The sequence below is a fragment of the Oratosquilla oratoria genome, chromosome 12 (assembly GCF_046742065.1).
Source record: "Oratosquilla oratoria isolate Oo_2021 chromosome 12, ASM4674206v1, whole genome shotgun sequence".
Lineage (NCBI taxonomy): Eukaryota > Metazoa > Arthropoda > Malacostraca > Stomatopoda > Squillidae > Oratosquilla > Oratosquilla oratoria.
The window spans coordinates 71,983,252-72,008,466 of record NC_134788.1 but is presented as its reverse complement, the minus strand read 5'-3'; the positions used below and the strand labels follow the sequence as shown (position 1 = coordinate 72,008,466).

General features: G+C 40.0%; 1 protein-coding gene across 2 annotated transcripts; it reads left to right on the top strand.

The window, feature by feature from the left end:
* On the top strand, positions 1-24,572 carry LOC143032007 (uncharacterized). Of its 2 annotated transcripts, none has more exons than XM_076196465.1 (7): positions 1-181; positions 7,210-7,316; positions 8,875-8,937; positions 14,753-14,848; positions 19,316-19,399; positions 21,388-21,484; positions 24,285-24,572. In XM_076196465.1, exons 3-7 carry the CDS (start codon positions 8,908-8,910, stop codon positions 24,488-24,490), a joined length of 513 nt encoding a protein of 170 aa, XP_076052580.1. In that variant the 5' UTR covers positions 1-181; positions 7,210-7,316; positions 8,875-8,907; the 3' UTR covers positions 24,491-24,572. The 2 variants fall into 2 exon arrangements, with proteins under 2 accessions (XP_076052580.1, XP_076052583.1); XM_076196468.1 differs by having other exon boundaries at positions 21,383-21,484; positions 23,972-24,425.
* Positions 24,573-25,215: the final 643 nt, after the last annotated feature.

Below are 25,215 nucleotides of genomic sequence, written 5' to 3'. Positions count from 1 at the left end.
CGCACCCACCGTTGTTTACGAAACAAGACCGGTAAATAATGACCGCAAAGACGTGTAATCTGTTTTGAGGTCCTTCTTTTGTCAAAGCTCCTTTTCAAAATGGTGTTGGTCGGTACGTTCAACAGTTGCAACGAATTACTTTTAAATTTTGTAAAAACTATGGAGGAAGCAGAGGAATGAGGTAAGTTCACAGCCTATTCGTTTTTACACTTATTCATAAGCAATTACTTGGTTGAATACTCAGTCGTAAAACAATTACCAGAGATAGAATATAATTTGTAATATCTAATAGATTTGTATATCATATAGATTGAATGTGGGTGTTTATGGTTTTATAACAAAACTGTACTGGTACTCTCCAGGAGCTAGTGTGGTATACAATAAAGTTATGCAGAACAGGTTCCCTTTAAGACGAAAAACAGTGATTGGATTTTGAGAAAATTGTAATTCATTCAAGCTAAAAAATTGTAGAAAGGAATAGATTTCAGTCACGCAAACACGGATATTTGACATGAAACTTGTTCTTCAGTAACTCCTAACCTAACATAACCATTCTATAGGAAAAATAGATCTTTCAGATGCAAAAAGAAAGGGATAAGTTCCAGAGTCATGCAAACATGGATATATAACATGATATCTACAATACCCAATAGCTCCTAACCTCATATACTCTAGCCTAACCTAACAATCATTCTATAGAAAAAAAAATAAAATAAAAAAAGTAAAATGTGTTTGTATAATAATCATACTGGAATAGAAGTGGATTGTCTTTACCAGGGGTGCTGTGATCATTTTAAAAGTTGCTAGAACCCTGAAGGACTTACCAAATCCTGCCATCCCCGTTATGTTTCTATATCCAGTGGGCCCAATGTATGTCAAGGATTCCATATTACGGGTTTGCATTAGCTAATGACCATAAAATAAGTATGATTATCAAGCAGATAAAGTAAAAAAAAAATGTATTTTTTTAGAACTACTCACCTACATAATATAAGAATAGAAAAATATTCATTTTGTAAATTATAATACATCAATGTAATATATGCTTTTCTTGTTGGAGATAAAAAAAGGTGCATTAATCATATAGTAATACACTACTGAATGGAGATGCGACAATAGGCTTGAGGTGCCATATTGTCTTCTCTCCAGTCCTGTCAGTGTCAGTTTGACAATGGTGCTGATGGTGTGCACCGGGTATTCTCCCTCTCCAAGTGATGTCACCAGGTACATATTTTTAAAACAGTGCCAAGGAACTGAGCTGTAGTTCAGTTCGAAGCTTTAAGATTCGTTTAGATAAACATTTAAGATGCTGTAATGCCTGCCATTTATTTTATATTATTTGATTATTTGTTTGTTATTATTTGTCTGTTTATGTATTATTTGCTTGATTTCCATTTGTTATTATTTATCTGTCGGTTCATTATTATTTACTATTTACCTGTTTATTATTTAACTATACCTATGTATTATTTATTATATTTATTATTTATATTATAATTTTTATTTTATTTTGTCTTTTTTATCATATATTTTTTGCATCATGACCTAGTTATGGACCAAAAGGTCTCTTGTCAGCATGCTCTGCCTTTGTAATCCTTTCTAATCCTTCATGATTTTCTTCAAGCTATGAAACTCCTCTACCCCCAGCAGTCTAATCGGGTGACAAAACAGGCCGTCAACATCCCTGATGATGATGACAACCTTGATGACCTTTAGAATTACATGTACCACACTACTAAATGCTGGTTAGGTTAGACGAATATATCATACTTGTATTCCTTTGACCTTTGCATCTATCAAAACAAAGATGGCAACTCAAGCAGTCATAGTGATTTTGTTTGTTAGTGTGTCACTTGTAGCAGTTTTTTTCTGTTACACACACACACACACACACACACACACACACACACACACACACACACACACACACACACACACAGCGAAAATCTAAAGCAGGAAGTGAACAACAAATTACAAGAATTGACACAAAAGATCGAAGAAAACTTAGGTGGGGACAGTATCCAGGAAATTAAGAAGTGGAAAGAAAATATTGAAAATAAAGAAATTGCTTTCAAAGAAATAGTCAAGCAGCAAATGCAAGATAATGCAAAAGACACAATCATTCAAGTGATTAACGAAAAAGCAAATTGGGTCAGGGACACAGTAGATAGGAAGAAATGTATTGTGGTTTATGGGCTTAAAGAAAAACAAGGATTGGCGAGGTACATGAGAGAAAAAGAAGAAAAAGAGACAGCAGTAGAAATCCTTAATGAAATTCAGGGGGGAGACAGTGATTCAGGCACAGACTTAGAAGAGACTTACAGAATTGGTCGCTATACTAAGGATAGGAATTGACCTCTAAAGATAAAACTAAGGTCACAAGTGGTAGTAGAAGACATATTTGAAAAAGTAGGTAACTTGGCAAAGAGTGAAAAATACAATAAGATATGGATAAAAAAGAGAAATGAGTACTGAGGAATTAGAAAAAGAAAGGGCACTAAGAGAAGAAGCAAAGGAAAAAAAACTTGAAAAGATCGGAGACAGAATGCAAAGAATTCCAGTGGAGATTAAGACAATGGCGCTTCAAAACGAACAAAACAAGGGAAGAAGAAACCAGGGAGAAGGAAGAAAATTAAAAGTGGCCTATACCAAACATTGACGGACTAATTTCGGACTGAACGAACTCAATGATTATCTGTTAGAAGCAAAAACCAGACATAATGGGAATTGTAGAGACTAAACTAAGAGGTGAAATACCATCCACTGTTATCGGACAAGGTTTATACAACTACTGGATAAAAAACAGGGACAAGAAACAGGGAGGGGGAATCATGTTCTTTGGCCAAGAAAAGACCTAAAGGTGACAAAAATTGCAGAGGGCAAAAGTAATGGTGAATTGATCATGATAAAAGTCGAAGGCAAGAATATGAAAAGTAGAAAGTTTGTGGTGACTTATGTGCCTCCAAAAACAAGCGCTTGGAAAGAAATCGAACATACAAAAAATGCGAGATGATGATACAAGAAAATCACTCAATGAGATACTAATGGGTAAGGGTAATCTGGTAGTTATGGGGGACTTCAATTGCAAAGAAATTTGTTGGGACAGCATGACAGTGCAAGGAGGAGATGACTCGTGGGGCAATGTACTGCTAGATATGACCATGGAGTACACAATGACCCAATGGGTCCGTGAAAACACAAGGTACAGAAATAATGAAGAGCCATCGAAACTAGATCTAATATTTACAACAGAGCCTGAAATAGTGCATAAAGTCCAGTATGAGACACCAATTGGAAAGAGTGACCATGTACTCATCGAAACTATACTAAAGGAAGAAATAGACATAGAGAGGAACGAAAGCATAGGAAAGGAAGACTGAGGTACAACAAAACAGACTTTACAAAACTAAAGACATTCTTCCGGAATGCAAACTGGGAAATATTCTACAGGGAAGAAACAGCAGTGGAAGAGAAATGGAATATATTGATGGAAAACTACAATGAAGGGGTAAACAGGCATGTACCAAGACAATAGCGAGAGAGAGAGTACATTAAATGTTGGTTCAACAAAAGATGCAGTGAGGCAAAAGACAGAAGGGACAAAGCTTGGAAAAAGTGGAGAAAAGACAAAAAACAAAGCAAATGGCAAATTTATGTTAACTATAGAAATGAGTATGTTAATGTGAGAAGAGAGGAGAAAAGGAACCATGAGAAGGATATTATAGACAAATGCAAAGAGCAACCCAAACTATTCTATCGGTATGTGAATGGTAAACTTAAAAACAAACAGGAATTGGTGAAACTATGCCAAGGAAACATAGAATACACAGAAGATTTAGAGATGGCCGAAGTCATGAACAACCACTTTTAAATCTGTTCTCATCAGAGAGAAAATACCAAATTGTGACAAAGATAAAAACAAGAAATCTCCCCTCATGAATGAGTTTACAGCATCACTAAAGGAAATATCAGAACATTTATCAAGGCTGGATGTCAGAAAATCACATGGCCCGGACGGTATTGCAAATTGGATTCTAAAGGAGTGCAAAGAAGAACTAACAGACAAAATACACATCTTAATAAACAGCTCACTCAAAGAAGGAAAGATACCCGAGGACTGGAAAAACGCTAACATTGTACCAATACACAAAGGAGGAAACAAAGAAGAACCCACCAACTATAGGCCAGTATCACTAACAAGCACCATAGCCAAAATTTGTGAGAAAATAATCAAGAATAGATGGGTAAAACATCTGGAAGACAATGACATATTAAACCCAAGACAATTCGGATTCAGACAAGGAAGATCATGCTCCACAAACTTAATATGCTTTTACTCAAGACTGATAGACATAGTGCAAGAAAGAAATGGATGGGCTGATTGTGCATTCCTAGACTTGCAAAAAGCCTTTGACAAAGTACCACACAGAAAACTACTAAAAAAACTGGAACACATAGGAGGAATACAGGGAAACCTACTAAAATGGATATAGTACTTTCTGTCTGGTAGAAAGATGATAGTAGTGCTCAGAGAAAAATATTCAGACTGGAAAGAGGTGATCAGTGGAGTACCGCAAGGATCTGTGCTGGCACCAATAATGTTTACTATCTGTATGAATGACATGGATGAGGACGTGAACTGCTACATGAGCTTCTTTGCCGATGACGCCAAACTGCTAAGGAAAATAGAAACTGATGAGGACTGTGAAGCACTGCAAGAAGACCTAAATAGGGTATGGAACTGGAGTCAGAAATGGGAAGTGGACTTCAATACTAAGAAGTGTAGCATAATGGAGTTTGGAAAAAGCAAAAACAGAATATCAGGAAAATATACAATTGGAACCAAAGAAGTAAAGAAAGTAGGATCCGAAAAAGATTTGGGAGTAATTATCACGAACGACTTGTCCTATGATATACAGATTAACAAAATTGTCGGGGAGACTTACAACTTGCTAAGATCAATAAAAGTGGCGTTTACATACTTGGACGAAGACATGATGAAAAAAATATTGGTTACATTGATAAGGCCTAGATTAGAATATGCAGCGACATTGTGGTCCCCCAGTACCAAAAAGAAATATAAAGAAAATAGAAAGAATCCAAGAGCAGCTACAAAATGGCACCTGCACTTGCAAACTTGTCATATGAGGAGAGATTGGCTAAACTGGAGTTACCGACACTGGAGCAAAGAAGAGAGAGAGGTGACCTATTGACCATCTACAGAATCATGAAAGGCACAGAGGTACTCGATAGTGAGAACTTACTTAACTGGGACAAAAGAAACACAAGAGGACATGGAAAGAAAATAGAAAAACATAGCTATAGAAGAGAACTGAAGAAAAACAGTTTTCCTCATAGAGTTTTGGACACTTGGAACAAACTGGACAATGGAATAGTATGCGCAAAAACCATTCATGAGTTTAAAAACAAACTAGACACTGCAAGATACAAAGGCGGGACATCACGAGCATAGCTCCCCTTCCCGCAAAATACAACTAGGTAAATACAACTAGGTAAATACACACACACACACAAAGAGCAATGACAAAGATGGCACCAACACTTTGCAAGCTGACATATGAACAAAGATTGGACAAACTAAACTTATCAACTCAGAGTAATAGATACATGGAACAAATTGAAAGAGGAAACAGTGAGTGCTAAAACTATACATGATTTTAAGAAAGAACTAGATGCAGAAAGATATAACTGCAGGTCACTACAAGCATAGCTCTCCTTCTGCAAAATACAACTAGGTAAATACACACACACGTACACTGGTTATATACGAGCTTTGAGCTGTCTTCTGGGAGGGAAATAAATGTTGGTGATGAGTCCAACACGTGATCCAAAGACCATGGTCAATCACACACACATGCGTGTGTGGGGAGTTGTAAACCATTATAAATTTGCAAAATGGTCAAGTCAGCCATAGGCCGCTCATGGAAGGGTGTAGTCCTTTCAGACAGAAACTGTATGATTTATGTTTACCATCAACTGGTGCCAGAGAGTTGTGTCCATAGTGAACACAACATGGGGGGGGGGGAGTATTGTGCAGACTGCTGTCGTATATGTTTACAGTCCTCCCATTTTGTCTCAAAGTGAGCTCTGACTGACTGAATGCCCCCAGGAGGACATATGCATTGTGGTGAGCAGTGGGCCAGTCTACACCATACAAATATACATCCTCTCGTACAAGGGATATTTTCCTTGCTGTTACTATGTTGTGGGAGTTATTTAGCTTAACTGGGTACAAAGGGAATAAAGATGCAGTTAGATTCATGGCAGGTCGTGAATGAAGGAAAAGTAATGATACAAGATCCATTTTAACATTCTTGTAAGTTTTGACTAATTCATTACATAGTGATGGATATGTTTATAATAAATATCATTCTTCTTTCCAGGCATTCTACCCATCATAACTGATCGTTTTGGAGTTCTATGGTCCTCCATACGTGCCACATGCCCAGCCCATCTCAGTATTGTTCTGCTTATAAATGTTGAAAATAATAAAGAAAATTAAACTAAAGGCTGCATGTAAAGGTGACACACACCCCTCCCCCAACATATGCTGTTCCACAGCTGTAGGTTCACATATTCTTATCTTTTACATACTCGTAGATGTAACAGTTCCACATTTTGTGTCGAAAATTGTTTCTTTTCAATGATTTTTGTTTGTTTAGGGGGTGTTGAAAATTATTTTGGCACCTTCCAATGGTTATTACCTTTTATTGTTCATTGCTATGAAATTACTTTCATAAATTCCACATTTATGGGGGTCATGTGTACATTGTAATGAGATCAATCAATCAGTCATGAGGCATCCAGTAACAACCTCCATCCAATATGGACAAAAGTTTTGCAAATGTTACATTTTTCTGGGCACATGAAGAATTGTCACCCCAGAACGCCCACATGAAGAATTGTCACCCCATGAGATCCCATCTGAAGAATTGTCATCCCAGTATGCCAACAATCAACAGTGAAATAAAGATTACGTTAGGTTAGGTTGAATGAGGGTTATGCTTATTGTTATCAACTTATACAACTGAAGAATTGTAAACCCAGGATGGCCCACATGAAGAATTGTCACCCTAGAATAGCCCACATGAAGAATTGTCACCCTCTCAAAGGCTGGGGTGACAATTCTTCATGTAATCCCATTTTTCTTTATGTTATCCACTGCTGACAATTTTTGTTTTATTGCAGAGGTTATATCGAGAAGGATTTGATCAACTTTGCCAATGACAACCCTGGAGTGGTGGTGTACCTAAAACCTTGAAGGCATCGATCACCTTGCATCAAAGCAGAGTACTGTAAGTTTGACTTTTGCAACAAGTAGTAGCCTCTCTTACATTGGAGCTTAAACTCAGGAACCTTGTAAAGTGTGAGGGCCCCACACCTGTAGCAGTGGCAAACCTAAGACCCTCATACTCCTGGTACAGTAACAGCTCTCCCCCTAATCCCTTGTAACAAAAGCACTGTTACCTGCATTATAACGGGAGTGGAAAGGGAGTTGGGAGATAGGGTTGATGAAAGAGTATTAGGATGGTTTGGACACATGGAAAGAATGAGTGAAGAAAGACTAGTAAAAGAGGTATGGAAGGCAGATGTGGAGGGAGTGAACATGAGGGGACGTCCTAGGATGAGGTGGATGGATGGGGTGAAGGGGGCTTTGGGGAAGAGGGGAATGTCTGTTGAGGAAGGACGGGAGAGGACAGAAGACGGGTGAATGGAGAATGGTTGTATATGGATGATGATGTGATGCATGAGGTGGAATGGGCAGGGGGGTGGGGGGTGAGGTAGTATGTGTGAGCAAAATTTGATGCAGCCTGAAGGGATTTCTCCCCGTCTTCTCCTTTTATGCATGGGGGGACAGAGAGGGGGGGGTCGCCGATTTAATGAAGCAGCCTTGCTGTGAATGTGCTGTGTCTTGCGACACTGCTTCTGACCCAGGGCAGTGGGCAAGGTGCAGGGATGACCCGTCATCCAGGAGGTGCTAAGATAAGAGGGAGGGTGGAGGGGTGTGGAGTGTATTCAGGGGTGGAATTAGTGGGAATGATTTTATGCCTTTCCCTTTTTGGCTACCTCCCTTGTAAGGGGGGAAAAGCCTTGGTATATGTATGTATGTACTTTATTAAAACCTATTCCTTTATAAAACAGGTACCTTTGTTAATTTATGCATGGATATTTATTAGAATCTACCCACTTTTATAGTAACTCAAAACATGCATACTGGCAATAGGGATGAGTTGGTAGTGGGACAACTTGACCATAAGCCCTTCATTGTATTATACTGAGCCTGTTCTCCTCATTTTTGCATTATCTTTCTTATTTCATGGGCTATATGTATGATTTCATGTTCTAGATCATAACAGTTGTCAAATACAATAATTTGTATAATTCATGATTTATGATAACTCGTAGGTCATATAAACCAGGTACCTCACAAGCACAAGTTTTGTGTGTACCATAAATAAATTCCAAAGCTAAATCCATGCCCCTGTGATGGTCCTTTTACCATCATTCTTCACTTGTGTTCTGTCTTAATTCACTCATGCTTCAGATTATGTTACACACTTGACTTTGATAGGATCCTAAAGCAGAAAATGTGTAGCCCTAGATTTTGCATTTGTTGTGGAATTTCCACAGGTAGGTTAGCTAGTGCATATGATTGTTTTGAGGCTCATTGGTAACATTCCCCTGACCTCAAATTCATTTGGAGATTACTACCCATTATCTGTTAAGAGGACAAAACATTTGTACTAAGTTTTTGTTTCATTGAGCCATTTATGAAACCCCAGTGAGGGGACCCACGTTAGAGTGCCTCTAACAGCTGTTAAGTGATGTGTTAATTCTATCCTTGTATTTCAGGTGCAATTGTGTAAAGATTTGAACACATTAAAAATGACAGGAACACGCTTTGAATTCATTAAGGTAAGGGTATTTTATTATCAGAAGATGTTTGTCATGAAATGGTTTAGACATACTTTGTCACTTAGTTTCTGAAATTCTAAGTTCTGCTCCGTACAGTGTCATGGGCACAATCACCCCATTACATAGTCTCCTCTTTGTATTAATTTTCAGGTACCATTTCTCATGATACTTTTCATTCTTCCAGAAATGTACTTGGTTCCCTTTATAGTTTACATGTCTCCACTGCTCCATTCCTTGGTACACATAACTGTAAATACTTGAAGGTTTTCACAACTCCTCTCTCCTTCTTTTAGAATCAACTACAACTCACTGCCACCTACTTCTCTTGTACATCTCATCACCTTACTTTTGCTTACATTTACTTCGAACCTCGTACAAACTCTCCCAAAATCCACTACTAGGTACCTCAGTTCCTCAACTAACCCAGCCACAAGCACACTGTCATCTGCAAATAAAACTGCTTCACCTTCCACTTTTACTCGCATATTACTGATGCATATTCCAGTCTGGGACAGATCAGGGTTTCGATGAGATTATTCATCATCTCATCATCCAGTGGTGTTTCACTATATGGATGAAGATTTTTTACAAAATAAGAATTGGTGGCTCTTTAACTGTCCTTATTCATACATATGAAAACCTACAATTAATGTAAGAGTTTAAAACATTCTTCAGTAAAGCATACAGAATAATATTCCATGTCATATTACATAACTGGGGCTACAACTCAAAAACATGCATTCCCACACTTCTAGTGTCAAAATGAAAAACATGCATTCTCACACTTCTAGCGTCAAAATGCCCCCAATTAGAAAAATATATATAGCATTGTTTGTAGGAAATTTCATGTAGATCATTTTGTATGTAGACACATTTGTCTCTAAAGTGAGTCTTACAAACATACATATACCAAAGGCTTTTTCCCTCCTTATAAGGGAGGTAGCCAAAAAAGAAAGGCATAAAAACCACTCCCACTCATTCCATCCCTATCATACTCTCCCCTCTTCCTGCTTATCTTGGTACCTCCTGGATGACAGGTCATCCTTGCATCTCATCCACTGCCCTGGGTCAGAAGTAGTGCCACAAGGCACAGCACACCCACACCAAGACTGCTTCATTAAATCAATGACCCCCCCTCCCTCCCTCCCTTTCTCTCTCTCTCTCTCTCTCTGTCCCCTCATGCAGAAAAGGAGAAGAGGGGGAGAAATCCCTTCGGGCTGCATCAATTTATTTCTCACACATACTCCCTCAATCCCCATCCCCCACCTATTCCACCTCATGCATCACAGTATCATCCATATACAACCATTCTCTATTCACCTCTGTCTTCTGTCCTCTCCTGTCCTTGCTCAACAGACATTACCTTCTTTCTCAAAGTCCCTTTTACCCCATCTATCCATCTCATCCTAGGTCACCCCCTCAAATTCCTTCCTTCCACCTCGGCCTGCCACACCTCTTTTACTATTCTTTCTTCACTCATTATTTCCATGTGCCCAAACCATCCCAATACTCTTTCATCAACCCTATCTCCCAACTCCCTATCCACACCCGTTCTCTTCCTCACCTCATTTCTCACTCTATCCAGCTTAGTAACCCCTATCATGCTTCTTAGGCACCTCATCTCAAACACATTCAAACTCCTCTTCTCTTCCTCTCTTATGTTCCATGTTTCTGCCTCATACAGTGCTGTTGGCACAATCACTCCTTCATACAGTCTCCTCTTAGCATATATTCCCAAATATCTATTTCTCATTACACTTTTTAATCTCCCAAGGCATTTACTTGCTCCTTTCAACCTCCACCTCTATTCCTCCCCTTCACACCACATTCATACAAAAGTATCTAAAACTATCCACTTCCTCCAGTCTCTCTCCCTTAATACTCACTTCCAGTCTGCTGCCACTTTCTCCCCTTGTACATCTCATCACCTTACTTTTACCCACATTTACCTTCAACTTCCTTCTTTTGCACACCTTCCCAAACTCTGTCACTTCCTCAATCCCTCCTTTGATCCTGCTACAAGCACAGTGTCATCAGCAAACAACAACTGGCTTATCCCCCACTTTTCTCCATTTTCTTTAACTATGGCAAATCCCTGACCCACTACCTTTTAGTAGCATCTTTTAAAATATCAATGGAGAGATTCTCCGCAAACTGTTTTTCAAAAGATATTTTTCCACTTGTATGTAATTCCAGTGAGGAGTTTAATCACTACCTGAATTCTCTTTTCGTCCTAGCAAGGGTTGCCAAATTTCATGTCATGACCTACCTGTGGGCCAGGCTAGTCTCAACATGAAAAAGTAAGTGAAGGCTGTCTGCAGCTTGGACAAGTGACAGAATTTAGGCAGGATAATTAAATTCTTTAAAATTGATTATTATTTACAATAGTAAAATGGACACAAACAAAACAAATGGACATAGAATGAGAAAAAAAGAAAATAGCAAAATATATCATGCTATATGAAAATTTAAATGCATATATATTACATGAATTATAAATGAGTTTTAAATTAGTTATCAGATAGAGTAGCTAGGAGTGCACTTGTTTGCAGCGCATAAGAACAGGTGGGCAAAATGAAGTCTTGATTATGGTAAAGTATAGACAAATCTTAATTGTGGTTGCTAGAAGTCATACCAATGGAAAGTTGTCTGGTCTGATCTTCAAGTCTCAGGAACAAATGAGTTGTTTGAGGAAGGGCTGATGCATGATAACTTTTGGTAGGGGAATTTTTTGGTAGTCAGGAACATGTAGGAGATTTGTTGATGTTTAGTAGTCTAGAAATAACAGAGAGAGGGAGATTGTAAAGTCTCACTTAGCTCCTGTCCAGCAGCAGTCTGGAGATGTCCAAAACAGTTCAGAAAAACAAAGGATTTGCACTTCACATGAAGATTGTATAGTGGTCCAAAGGAGTTGTTGTTGTTGTCGTTCCCTAGACTGTCTGTCCGAGCAGTCCCGTCTCCCCAAGGAATGCCACTGCCGAAACTGGGTTTTCCCACAAATCCTTTATAGAATGTATATTGTGTTGTTTGCGTGCATGATCGTGTGTAATGCAGTCTTCCCTTATATGTTGTATGGTATGGGGTGAAGTGTTACATCCTGGGCAGCTGTTCACAATGCGGTCATCCAGCCTCTTCTGGTAGCTTAGAAGTGCTGGGTGGTGGCTGCACCGCAGTCTGGCCAGGTGGACTCTGTCCTTTTGTGGGAGAGAGGATTCAGAAGGGTGGATATCAGGGGGTCTGGCATGCAGCAGTGTGTTGTCTTTCAGTGTGTTAATGGAGCGGTGAGTGATATGATTATGAATATGTTTCCGGAGGCTGGTATTTGGAGGTTGTGGAGGAAGAGAAGAGAGTATCTGTGTGTGATACAGGTCTTTGGGTGTTGTTTTAATGTTTCTTGGTGTGTGTGTGTGTGTTCTGCTATGTAGTGTAGCGGGTGTGATGTGTTTGTGGTGGCTGCGGCAAGTGTTTGTGTGCATCTCATGTCAAGGTGGTCCTTGACTTTGATGACTTTTGTTTCATGGTGTAAATGGTCTGTAGGTGTTGTATTTGTGCAGCCTGTAATTGTTTTTAGGGCTTTGTTTTGTATGATTTGAAGGGTGTTGTGGTGTGTCTCACTGAGATTAGGAGTCCATGCAGGACTCGCATAATTCATCACTGAGTGTATGCATTGTTTGTATATTGTTGTATTAGTTTCTTTGTTTTGTCCAAATGTTGTTCCAGTGATTGACTTGAGTGCGTTAAGTCTAGGTGTGCATTTGTTTTTTATGTTTGTAATGTGTTGTTTGAAAGACATGGATGTATCGTATGTTACACCAAGAATTTTCGGTGTGTTCGTGTGTGGTATTAGTGTTGTTGATGTAGAGATGAGGTATGTATTTGTGTTCTTTTGTCCACTTGGTGAGAAGTGTTGCTGTAGATTTGGTTGGAGCTATTTTAAGTCTGTTTGTGATGAACCATGTGTTGAGTGTATCAAGGTATGGCTGGATTATTTCTGCAGCTTTGTCCGTGTTACGATGTGTACATGTGATTGTTATGTCGTCTGCGTAGGAAGAGATTTGTATTTCTGAGGTGTCTGGTGTGGGTAAGTCATGCATGTATAGATTAAAGAGTGTGGGGGATACAACAGAGCCCTTTGGTACTCCATTCTTAATGTTTCTGATGTGCGATGATTGACCATTATATGACACATAAGCATTCCTACCTGCCAGATAATTGGCCAGCCATCTTTTGGTGTTATTGTGCATGTCTGTGTTATATATTTCATTTGTTAGGTTGTGGCGGGGAATAGCATCAAAAGCTTTACTAATGTCTTATGTTATAAGAAGTGTTCTGTGGTGGGGCCTATCTGAATTGATGACATCTAAAATTCTTTGTGTGAGGTTTATCAGAAGAGTGTTTGTGGAGTGTAGTGGCCTAAAACCGTGTTGTGAGTCAGCAAGGGGAATATGTGGTGTGACAAGTTGAAGTATTAGGCGTTCAATGACTTTAGAGGGGGTGCAGAGAAGTGTGATTGGGCGGTGCGATGTTGGGATCGTTGGGTCTTTGTTCGGTTTTGGAATGGTGATTATTTTACCATGCTTCCAGATGTCGGGTATAGTGTTGTGTGAATAGCTGTAGTTTGCAATGTTTGTGAGTGCATGTATACCTTGTGGTCCAATGTGTTTTAAGTGGATGTTACTTATGGTATCAGGGCCACAGGCAGATGAGTGCTTGAGATTATGTATTATGTGTTTTGTCTGACTGTCTATGAAGGGTGTATAGTCTGAGTCTGTGGGAAAGTCTTTCTTACGTCAAATAGTGCGTCGGTCGTCAGGGTGAGAAGTGAGATGGCTTGTCTGTGCAAAATGATTTATGAGTGTGTTTGCTTGTTGTCTGTTTGAGGGTAGATTGTCTGTTGTTGTGATTATTGCTGCATGAGAGTGTGTTGTGTTACTGTTGGATAGTGTAATGCTGTTGAGTGTTTTGTACAATTTGCTGGTGTTTGTTTTGTGATCAAGTGTATTGATAAGTTTTGCCAATTTTGTGTTTTTTGTTCATGTATTTTATTGGCAATCACAGTGTTTAGTGTTTGTATTTGGTCTGCTATGTTTTGAGGGATAGGTGTGGGGGTATTGTGTTTAAGCGTGTCTCGTTGTCTGATGAGGCCTTGGATAAGTTGAGGTTGTGTGATTTTCTGTTGCCTCTAGGGATGTATCTCTTGTCTGTGTTTTGTATGATTGTATTAAAAGTGTGCACAGCATTGCTTATGTTTGTGATTGGTGTACTGTTAAGTGTTTCAAAATGTTTTTCTGTCTCTTCAGTAAAAGCTTCCCAGTTAGCTCTCTTGTAATTGGTGTATGTGTGTTTGTGGCCAACTGGAGTGCATCTCGTTTTGGTGGTGATGATGATTGGATTTTTTTATAAATAGAATCAGAAAAATAAAATAAAATCTCTGTAAAAATGCCGTCACTAAATTTATGTTTTGTTAATGATATAATAATTTGTTGCCAATCTCATCGGACCTGTTCCATGAGCAATTCATATATTAAATTACTATCTATCTATCTATGCACCAAGATCTTTTTCCCCCTTATAAGGGAGGTAGCCAAATCAAAGATACGTAACTACTCCCAATAACATATTACAATTAAGATGTTTTTTAATAACAATGTTCAAATAGTTCCTGTCACATTATTCATTTAGAATTATCTTTAAGATTTTTGGGCTCAAGAAAATCTGTTGTTTGCTCAGGTGAAAGTCGGTACAAGGAGCGGGGGTGGAGACTTTCTGAGGAAGAGGTATTACGTCCCGAATAAGAATATTTCTCCTCTTTCAGGATGACCGCGACATCACCATGCAACACCCGCTGGGCTGGATTGCTGCTTATCAGGAGGAAATGAAGCTCATGGACAGGCAGGGCTCTATCAATAAGGTGGGAAATGACTCTTTATTTTTGTGCTTGAGATGAGGTGTCTGAGAAGTATGGTAGGGGTTACTAGGCTGGATAGAGTGAGAAATGAGGAGGTGAGGAGGAGAACGGGGGTGGAAAGGGAGTTGGGAGATAGGGTGGATGAAAGAGTATTGGGATGGTTTGGACACATGGAAATAATGAGTAAAGAAAGACTAGTGAAAGGTGTGTGGAAGGTTGATGTGGAAGGAGTGAACATGAGGGGACAACCTTGGATGGGGTAAAGGGGGCTTTGGGGAAGAGGGGAATGCCCGTTGAGGAAGGACAGGAGAGGACAGAAGGTAGGGGTGAATGGAGAATGGTTGTATGTGGATGATGATGTGATCCATGAGGTGGAATGCGTGGGGGATAGGGGGTGAGGGAGTATGTGTGAGAAAAATTTGACTCAGCCCGAAGGGATTTCTCCCCGTCTTCTCCTTTTCTGCATGAGGGGATGGAGAGGGGGGGTTGCTGATTTAATGAAGTGGCTTTGCCGTGGATGTGCTGTGTCTTGCGACACTGCTTCTGACCCAGGGCATTGGACAAAGTGCAGGGATGACCTGTCATCCCTGCACCTTGATGAGAGGGAGGGATGGGGGTGAATGGGAGTGGAGTATGTGGGGATGGAATGGGTGGGAGTGGTTTCTATGCCTTTGTAATTTGGCTACCTCCCAAGTAAGGGGGAAAAAGCCTTTGGTATACGTATTTATACATGTATGTATAAATACAACATACTATATACGTGCCCACTAAATATTTTGTAATGCGCGCGTTGTGATGCATCGTCATACATCAGGCAACCTGACGTGCGTGCGAATATTTGACTCTGCAGATGTACCGTGTATTGGAGCGTGTGATGACGACCATGAAGGTGAGGCAGAGGGTCTCGGAACGGTTTTGTAAGTTCGGATCCGTCCAGCGAGGATTAACTCTCTGCCGTAAGGACGAACAACTGCAGACTGCAGCCACAGAGGACAGAGAGAGTCAGCTGTTCTCCGCAGATGGACAGAGCTGTCAGAAGCCGCCAGACGTGATTGACTGCAGGTAGTTGTTAGACCGGGCAAACAAGTTCGTGGAATCTGCCTCTTGAAAGCTTCAGGTCAGGGTGAGGATGAAGATAAGTATATATATATATATATATATATATATATATATATATATATATTTATGTATATATTTATATATATACACATATACAGGTAAACGTCGACTTACGATGGCCGCGACTTACGATTTTTCGACTTTACGATGACGACGACGACGATATGATATATTTAACTAAGATAGTATGTCAAGCGCACGTACGATAATTTTTCTAGCGGCTGGCAGCGCGAGCATCCCCGAGAAGCAGCATCAGTGTGTTTGAGTCGTCTCAGTCACCAACATATATAATACTAAAAAATATTTTATAATTTTCTTTAAACCCCGATCAGAGATGGCGCCGAAAAGAAAACCATCCCCAATTAACAAACCTGCTAATAAGAAGATAAGAAAAGCCATTGATCTCGATATGAAGATGAAAGTTATTAAACAACATGAAGGGGGAAAGAAAGTGAGTGTAATAGTGCGTGATCTTCAATTGTCGCAGTCTACTGTGTCCACTATCTTAAAAGATAAAGAAAGAATTTGTGAAGCAGTGAAAGGTTCAGCACCAATGAGATCAACAGTGATAACTAAACAGCGAACTGGACCCATCCACGAAATGGAAAAACTTTTAAATGTGTGGATTGAAAGCCAACTCCAAAAACGTGTTCCATTAAGCCAACACACATTGCAAACGAAGGCTCTAAGTCTTTTTAATATGTTGAAGGAGAAAGCTGGAGAAGATTATACTCAGGAATTTACAGCAAGTACAGGTTGGTTTAAAAGGTTTAAGAAAAGGTTTCAGCTGCATAATGTTCGAATCACTGGCGAAGCAGCGAGTGCTGATGAGGAAGGGGCAAAAAGTTTCATTCAAATGTTGGATGACTTAATCATAGAAGAAGGCTATCTACCTGAATTTTTTTTTTAATGTAGATGAAACTGGCTTGTTTTGGAAACGTATGCCTGAACGGTCTTACATTCATAAGGAAGAAAAATCCATGCCTGGATTTAAGGCTTTCAAAGATAGGCTGACTTTGATGTTTGGTGGAAACATCGCTGGTTTTAAGCTCAAGCCCTTTTTAATTTATCACGCTGAAAACCCACGCGCTTTCAAAAATGTGAATAGGCATACGCTACCAGTCTACTACCGTTCTAACAAAAAGGGCTGGATGACTCAAGCACTTTTTGAAGACTGGTTCTTAAATTGTTTTATTCCTCAAGTGCGTGAATATTGTTTGCAAAACAATATTCCATTCAAGATTTTATTGGTTTTAGAAAATGCACCTGGACATCCACCTCATCTCGCAGATCTCCATCCAGATGTGAAAGTGGTATTTTTGCCACCAAATACAACTTCTCTTATCCAGCCTATGGACCAAGGTGTTATTTCAGCATTCAAGGCAAATTACCTTAAATGCACCTTTACTCAAGCTATATCTGCTACAGATTCCAATCCCGATTTATCTTTAAGAGATTTTTGGAAGCAATATGATCTTCTTAAATGCATATGGGATACTGTGTCAAAGAAGTGTATGAATGGCGTTTGGAAGAATTGCGCTAAACGCTATGTGAATACCTTTGCTGGTTTTGATAATGAGAATGAATTAGAAATTATTCGTGACAAAATTGTTAAACTAGCTAAAGATCTTAAGTTAGAATGTGATGTGGAAGAAATTGAGGAATTGTTAGATAAAGAGTCAGAAGAACTAACAAACGAAGAACTGATGGAATTGGAAGAAGAAAAAGTCGCAGAAGAAAGAAGGCGAGAAGCAGCAGCAGCAGCAGCAGAAGCAGAAAATGAGGAGGAGGTGGACCCAAATATTGAAAGATTTTCAAGAATTGAAAGAATGATTCTAGATGCAATTCGTCCATACCGGGAAATTTATGAAGATAGAAAAAAACGAACAATTCAGACAAAAATCAGCATGTTTATGAAAAAACCTCCGTCAACCTTGACCCCAGCGACGCACCCGAGGACCCACAGCCACCATCGTCCCTTATCCCCGAGGACCCACAACAACCATCTTCCCCTACCCCTGAGGACCCTACCACCAGCGATGACCCGGACGATCCAAAGCCAGGCCCCAGCTGGCGAATGTAATTTTTTTTTTTAAATGTTTTTCAGTTTTGATTAAAATGTTTTATAATTTTTATTTCTTTTTTGCAAATACGTACATGTATGTAAATCAATAAAAAAAAAAGATAAAAAAAAAAAAAAAAATCCTGTAGCGGGTTAGCAATGCTAATAGCCGATAGGAAATCAGCTGATTTGAATGCGTACTACCTCATTTTGTTTTCTGATTTAATTTTGTTTCAAAGTATAAAATGATTCATTTGGAAAAGTATTTTTGTATTATTTTTTTTTGCAAATAAATAAAATGTTAAAACAAATTACTACTACATATTTAATTCAAACCTATAAATTCATAAAAAAAAAATAATACGTAAGGTACTGTTTGGCAATGCAAATGGGTGTGGAGATAAAAATGTAAACAAATCGGTTGGTGTGAATATAAAACCGATAAATACATTAGTAACAAAAGTAAGTATATTAATCAAGGTGTTAAAATATTTCATAATATGCTAAACGTAATAATGCAGTATACTATACATGAATATTTTTAGAATACACATAAAAGGTGTGTGTAGTCAATTGTTAATAAATACTACTACATGTATACAAGTACATACATATATACGTACGTCAGGATGATAATACATACATGTATATAAAAAAATACATATTATAGTGTTTGAATATGGTAAAAAGGATAAAAATAATTAAATAAACTACTGTACATGTTTAATAGGCTATATTCAGTATCTCTGGTGGTTAATATACAGGTAGGCTAGGTACAGTGACCACGGAACAGAGTGATACACAAATTGGGGATCGACTTATGATGAAATCGTCTTACGATGGCTCTATCGAAACCTAATGCCATCGTAAGTCGACGTTTACCTGTATATATATATGTTTTATTTTATTTATTTATTAATTTTTATTATCATCATTCAGTGCCCTTGCTGTGTCTTACTGCATTGCTCCTGACCCTGGGTGATGGGGAGATACAGGGATGACCCCTCATCCAGGAGGAGCCAAGATAAGAGGGAGGGTGAATGGGAGTGAAGTATGTTGGGGATGGAATGGGTGGGAGTGGTTTTTATGCCTTTGTTTTTCGGCTGCCTCCCTTGTAAGGGCAAAAAAGCCTTTGGTATATGTATGTATGTACGTATTATTATTTATTTATTTTTATTTATCATTTATTTATTTTTATTTTTAAGAGAGAGAGTGTGCCATATATTTTAATGGAAGAACCTAGTTTGAAATTATGGTTGAAGAACTCTGCCATTGTTTTTTGTCTTCAGGAAAGTGAGGGTTTGGTCCAGGTTTGCCGATTCCTAGTCGAGGTGCATCAGTGCAGTCCAGAAGAACAACACTTGTCTCTGGAGGTGAGATTTTGTTTGTGTCTTGTGACCTGTGGTTACGTAGTATTTACTAGGTTGTGCTTTGCCTGGCCCGCCTTCCTGATAAGGGGGGAAAAATGTTTTGGTATACCGATAGGATTTGTCCCCCTTATGAGGGAGGTAGTCAGCCAAGGTAGATTTGTACGGATGTGAAAGTGGTCAGCATTCATAACATCACTTGAAGTCATCTATACTTCTTTCGTCCCTTCTTAATCTTCTTCGTCATCTTTGTCCTCTTCACCTCCTCCTCCTCCTTCCTGTTCCTCATTCACCTTCTCTTCCTCCTTCAATTTCTTCTTCTCTTTCTCCTCCTCCTCCCCTCCTCTTCTTCCTCCACCTTTTCTTCATCCTCCTCCTCCACCTTTTCTTCATCCTCCTCCTCCACCTTTTCTTCCTCCTCTTCCTCCACCTTTTTCTTCTTCCACCGTTTCTTCTTCCTTCTCTTCCTCCAACTGCACCTTTTCTTCCTCCTCTCCCTCCACCTCAACTTTTTTCTTCTTTGTCTTCATATTCTACTTCTTCTGTTTCTACCATCTTGTCTACCTTCCCACACGGGGCATTGTGACCACAATTGATGTTTTAGGAACTCGTGACATCACAACAGACCTAGTTGGGAATGGAACAACTGGTCGCAGCCCAACTGGCCACAGGAAACTGGTGGGGGTGGTTTAGGATTAGGTTTGGATTAGGGGATTTAGGGCTGGTTAGGTTAGGTTTGTTTGGATAGGTTAGGTTTGTTTGGTAAGGTTAGGGCTGGTTAGGTTACGTTGGTAAAGTTAGGGCTGGTTTGGTTTGTTTGGTTAGGTTAGTCCATGGCCAGTTTCCCATGGTCAATTTCCCACAGCCAGTTGGGCTGTGACCAATTGTCCTAGACCCACTCAATATTTTTATGATTAGGTCAGTGATTCTTAACCTGGGGGGGTAACTGTACCCCAGTGGGCTACAAAACCTTAATCCCGGGGGTACGAGACATGATGGCCAGTGCATGGCACATATTTACCATGAGAAAGCATAATGTGCATTCATTGGATCCTACTAGTTGACAATTTTAATTTGAAATAGAAAAAATGACCCATGTTTAGTAATTGAATGTATCTGATCATTTCTCAGCAAGGTTTGTATCACTAATCCTTTTCATATGTTTGCATTGTATTTATATTGAATGGGGGTATGAGAAATTTTCCCAGATAATTGAGCATTCGTCAAATAAAAAAGTACCTTTGTTAAGTAATGGAATTTAATCATTTCTCAGCAAGGTTTGTATCACTAATCCTTTTCATATGTTTGCATTGTATTTATATTGGATGGGGATACGAGAAAATTTTCCCAGATATTCGAGGGGTACGGCCACTGGATTAGAGGCTAATCGCTTCCCAGAAAAAGACAAATGCTCGACATTCGACCACTGCCATCCTCCCGTTCTGCTGCTTGTTCTTTGATATTTCCTTTGTCGCCTCCAACTCTGCCTCTTCGGTACAATGTTGTCCAGATGGAAGCATTGGTTATTGCTGAAAATTTACTCATCTTCTTTCGCTTCCTCAACTTTTGAATGTACCATGCGTATATTAAAGGATTTTTTTTTTTAGGATGTGAAACGTGCATCAGAACTAAACTTCAACTTCTTCAAAAGTAGCATAGTTGTATTAACGGATACATATATGTATTTTTTGGGGGGGGACATGAAATTGCATCAGAATTTTGTTTCCTCAGCTTCCTCGAGTGTACTGTACCTGTATTAACAGGTCAATTGATTTTCCATTTTTTATTCCGGGCGTATAATGTCCATCAGAGTTTCACTGCCTCAGATCTTCGAATGCACTGTACTTGTATTAATGGATTGATTGATTGGTTTTACTATTATTTTGTAATTTATTTTTTATTTAATTTAATATATACATTTTATTTATTTTCATTTATATATACATTTTTTCATTTATTTTTTTATTCTGGGTGTGAAATGTGCATCAGAATAGCATCGAAGAAGTGGACGGGGTCCCAGTCGCTGCCGCCATTCCAGGAGAGAAGCAGGAGCAGTTGGTCAAGGAAGCAGAAATCTTCGAGAAATGGAAGGTAGGAAGTAGGCCAGTTGTCCGTCCACAGGAGGCTACAGAAGGAATTCTCCCCATCTCCAACTCTCCCTCTCCCCATCTCTCTCCTCTCTCTCTCCCACATTCTCTCTTTCTCTCTCCCCCCTTCTCTGTCTCTCCTCCTTTTCCTCCCCCTCCCTGCTCTCTCTGCCTTGCTTCCTCCTCCTCCTTTTCCACCTCCCTGTCTCTGCCTCACTCCCTCCTCCTCCTTTTGCTCCTCCTCTTTCTCTTCCTTTTCCACCTCCCTGTCTCTGCCTCTCTCCCTCCTCCTCCTCCTCCTTTTCCTCTTCTTCCTCCTTTTCCTCCCCCTCCCCATCTCTCTGCCTCTCTCCCTCCTCCTTTTGTTCCTCTTCCTCATCCTCTTCCTTTGCCTCCTCCTCCCCATCCCTTCTTTCTCTCTTCCTCTCCCACCTTTTCATCCTCAACCCCTTTTCTCTCTACCTCTTTCCCTCCTCCTCCCCTTCTCTTCTCCTTTTCCTCCTCCTCCCTTTCCTCCTCCTCTTCCACTTGTTCTAGTAAATTTTGATTGATGATTAATCTAAAAAAAAAAAAAAAAAAAAAGTTAACTTCTAATATTGGTTCTTTCCGCCATTAACCTCTTTTAAATCTCCTATTTTTACTTTCTCTACGACTCCACTAGTTTGGCCTAACGTTAACCCCAAAAGGATTCATTTCAGCCCATAAAATGTGAAGAAATACGGTTCTCCACATAGACCCAGGGGTTCCCAGACTGCGGGTCATGAGCCTGTATCTAGGGCTCGTGGAGGGTCCAACCGTACGTATGTAATATTCAGCTACACAGACCCGTATATTGATTTGCTCGTATCAAGAATGTAAACGCATCCTCAATAAAATGTAGAATAAAATCCTTTTTAATAAACATTAACTGCTTCATTATGTGTCAAATACCCATGCACAGCATCGGCTGCCATATGTACGATGCATCACACTATTCAAACTGTAAAGTCACTGCTGCATTACTCGTTCTCTTTCGCTCTGAATGTTAATAACCACAGAAAATGTGGTCAGGCTCGTTCATAGAAAACGGGGATCACCCAGCCACAACTAAAAAAATAAATATAATCAAAACGCCAACACCAGCATCCTAGTATACCCACTCGCACGACTTGTGGCGCAGTTGGTGGAGTTCCCAGCTGCCACTACAGAGGTCCAGGTTCGAATCCCGCCCAGGGCTGATATAATTTCAGTATCGCTGCGGGTTGTTACTTCAACTCTCGTGGGTGGGGAGTTGGGATTGTGTGTGCGTGTAAGGTCACAGCATTACCCATAGATCAGTCAAATATGATCTCTGAGCTCTCTTCTGGGAGGGAAATAGCTGTCAATCATGAGTCCAACAAGTGATCCAAAGACCATAGTGGTGAATCACTCGCACCTCATGATGCCTACGTAGGCGTCATCGTATGAAAGGGGTCAAATAGGAGGAATGGCTTCGGAAATGATACGGCCCAAGCTCACACAATACACGAGTTCAAATCTAAATATGATAATTGGAAATTGAGGATATTGTTTGAGGTGGAAATGTACATGAATTTGAGGCTAAGTAGAGGAGGGGCGGGTCACCAATTAAGTGAAGCGGCAGCTGCTGTGTATATGATGTGTATTGCTACATTGCTTCTGACCCAGGGGGGCAGTGTGCAGGATGCAGGGATGACCCGTCGTCCAGGAGGAGCCAAGAAAAGAGGGAGGAAGTATGTTGGGGATGGAATGGGTGGGAGTGGATTTTATGACTGTTTTTTGGGCTATCTCCCTTGTAAGTAGGAAAAAGCCTTTAGTATGTATGTTTGCTTCGCTGCCACTAACACTTAGTCACTTGTGTTATTATTCCGTAGGCCCCATGCCTCTTTCCTCTCTTAAGTATCTTTCCACCAATTCTTCTATAACCAGTTATTAAAGTTTCATGATGGGTTGAATTAAAATGGGGATACAGTTTCTTATCTTCTTTTCTACTAAGTAATCACACGTGGTTACACCAAGGGACTCCCTCCCGGGATCCCTATACAATACGTCAAGCCACCTTTGTTCTGATGTCACTATTTCATTCATCAAATATCCTTTTACTTCTCAAACAAGTGCCACTCCTTTAGGGCATGGCTTTACCTCCATGCACCAATTTTTTCTCCTCCCACCTTTTTCTCTAATCGGAGAGGCTGTAATACTGTTTCAAGCAATATTATTTATGTAAGCATTATGTCACAACGGAGATGGCTTATGAGTTTACATTTTGCCACATCAGCATTGTTTAAATACACAAGGCGCGAGTATCTAAGCCATTTCTGTCGGCTGTTGTTCTCAAACCTTTAGTCATAAAATTTACATTCGTCTCCACCTACCCCTCTCTATCTACCCACATGTCTACCTCTATCTACTGGCCTCTTACATATGTATGTACATGGAAAAGTGTACTTCTTCACAGCCCTTTGACATGTGGTCTTTCTCTGTGTCACCACAGGTCTTCTGCAAGAGAGACTAGGGGCAACGGAAGGATGGATCAACGGATGACTGGATCACAGTAGTAGTAGTAGGAAAATGGAAATCCAGACGAAATTGATATGGGAGACCTCGGCCCTGGTCTGGATATCAAAGGGAGGGTTGATGATCTCCAGACGAGAGTGAGGACGTTGATGGAATTAGAAAATGGGTGACGATTCTCCAACGTCTGAGCCCACTGCTGGCAAGCAGGCAGGCACTCGTCATTGGACCCCGTACGAGTATTTGATCAGTGACACGAGTCAGGTGATCCTTGCATTCGTATCTCCTCCCAGGACGACTACGTACGGGCCAAGAAGGCGGTGCAAGTTTTGGTCGAGAGGTTGGTGATGGTGTTCAGCAACTTCGACATCGCCGTCACGGAGCTGCTGGAAGGAAGGCAGGAAGGCAGGGAGGTCCTCCTGCCGTATCTGATGGTGGACGTCCAGGCGTCGGACCAGTTGCATCAGGACCTGGATGCGGAGAACCAGATGGAGGCTGAACAGGTCTGTGTTCGTTTTTGTACCTCTGCTCCCTCCTCTCCCCTCCCCTACTCTCTCTTCTTCTCCCCTCCCCTCTCTCCTCTCCTCTCCTCCCCCCTCCTCTTTGCCATTTCGTTATATCTTGATCTAAGGTGTGATTCCCCGTTTTTTATTTTTACGTAAAGTCCTCTTTTAATTCCGATCTCATGTTTCAAACTGTCCGTCATCCATTTGGGAGTATTACTATTTTTCCGTATTGACTTTAGGGGGATAAATGTGTTTTGTGCATTAATAATTAGATCAGTTAGATTATTATACATTTCATCTAAAGTACTGACCTGATTTTTGGGCCCTCGCCCCGAATCGACCTGACCTAAGGTATGCGTATTACTCTCTGTGACCCAGACCTGACCTAAGGTATGCGTATTTCCCTCCTTGACCCAGACCTGACCTAAGGTATGCGTATTACCCTCCTTGACCCACTTCTGACTATCAGCCCCGCAACGAGAATCAAGAATGTTTGAAACGTCCGGATTGTTTTTCGTATTCAATTTCAAATAGGTTTTTATATTGTCAAAGTTTGCTTTCCTGAAGTCTGGTACTTGAACGTTATTTGTACTTTTTATTTTTTCCCAAATAATATTAAATCTTATTTCTTGATGATCGCTAAAGCCTAGACTATCGCCCACTATTACGCTGCTAATTTGGTGCTCATTATTTGTTAGAATTAAGTCCAGGGTATTTT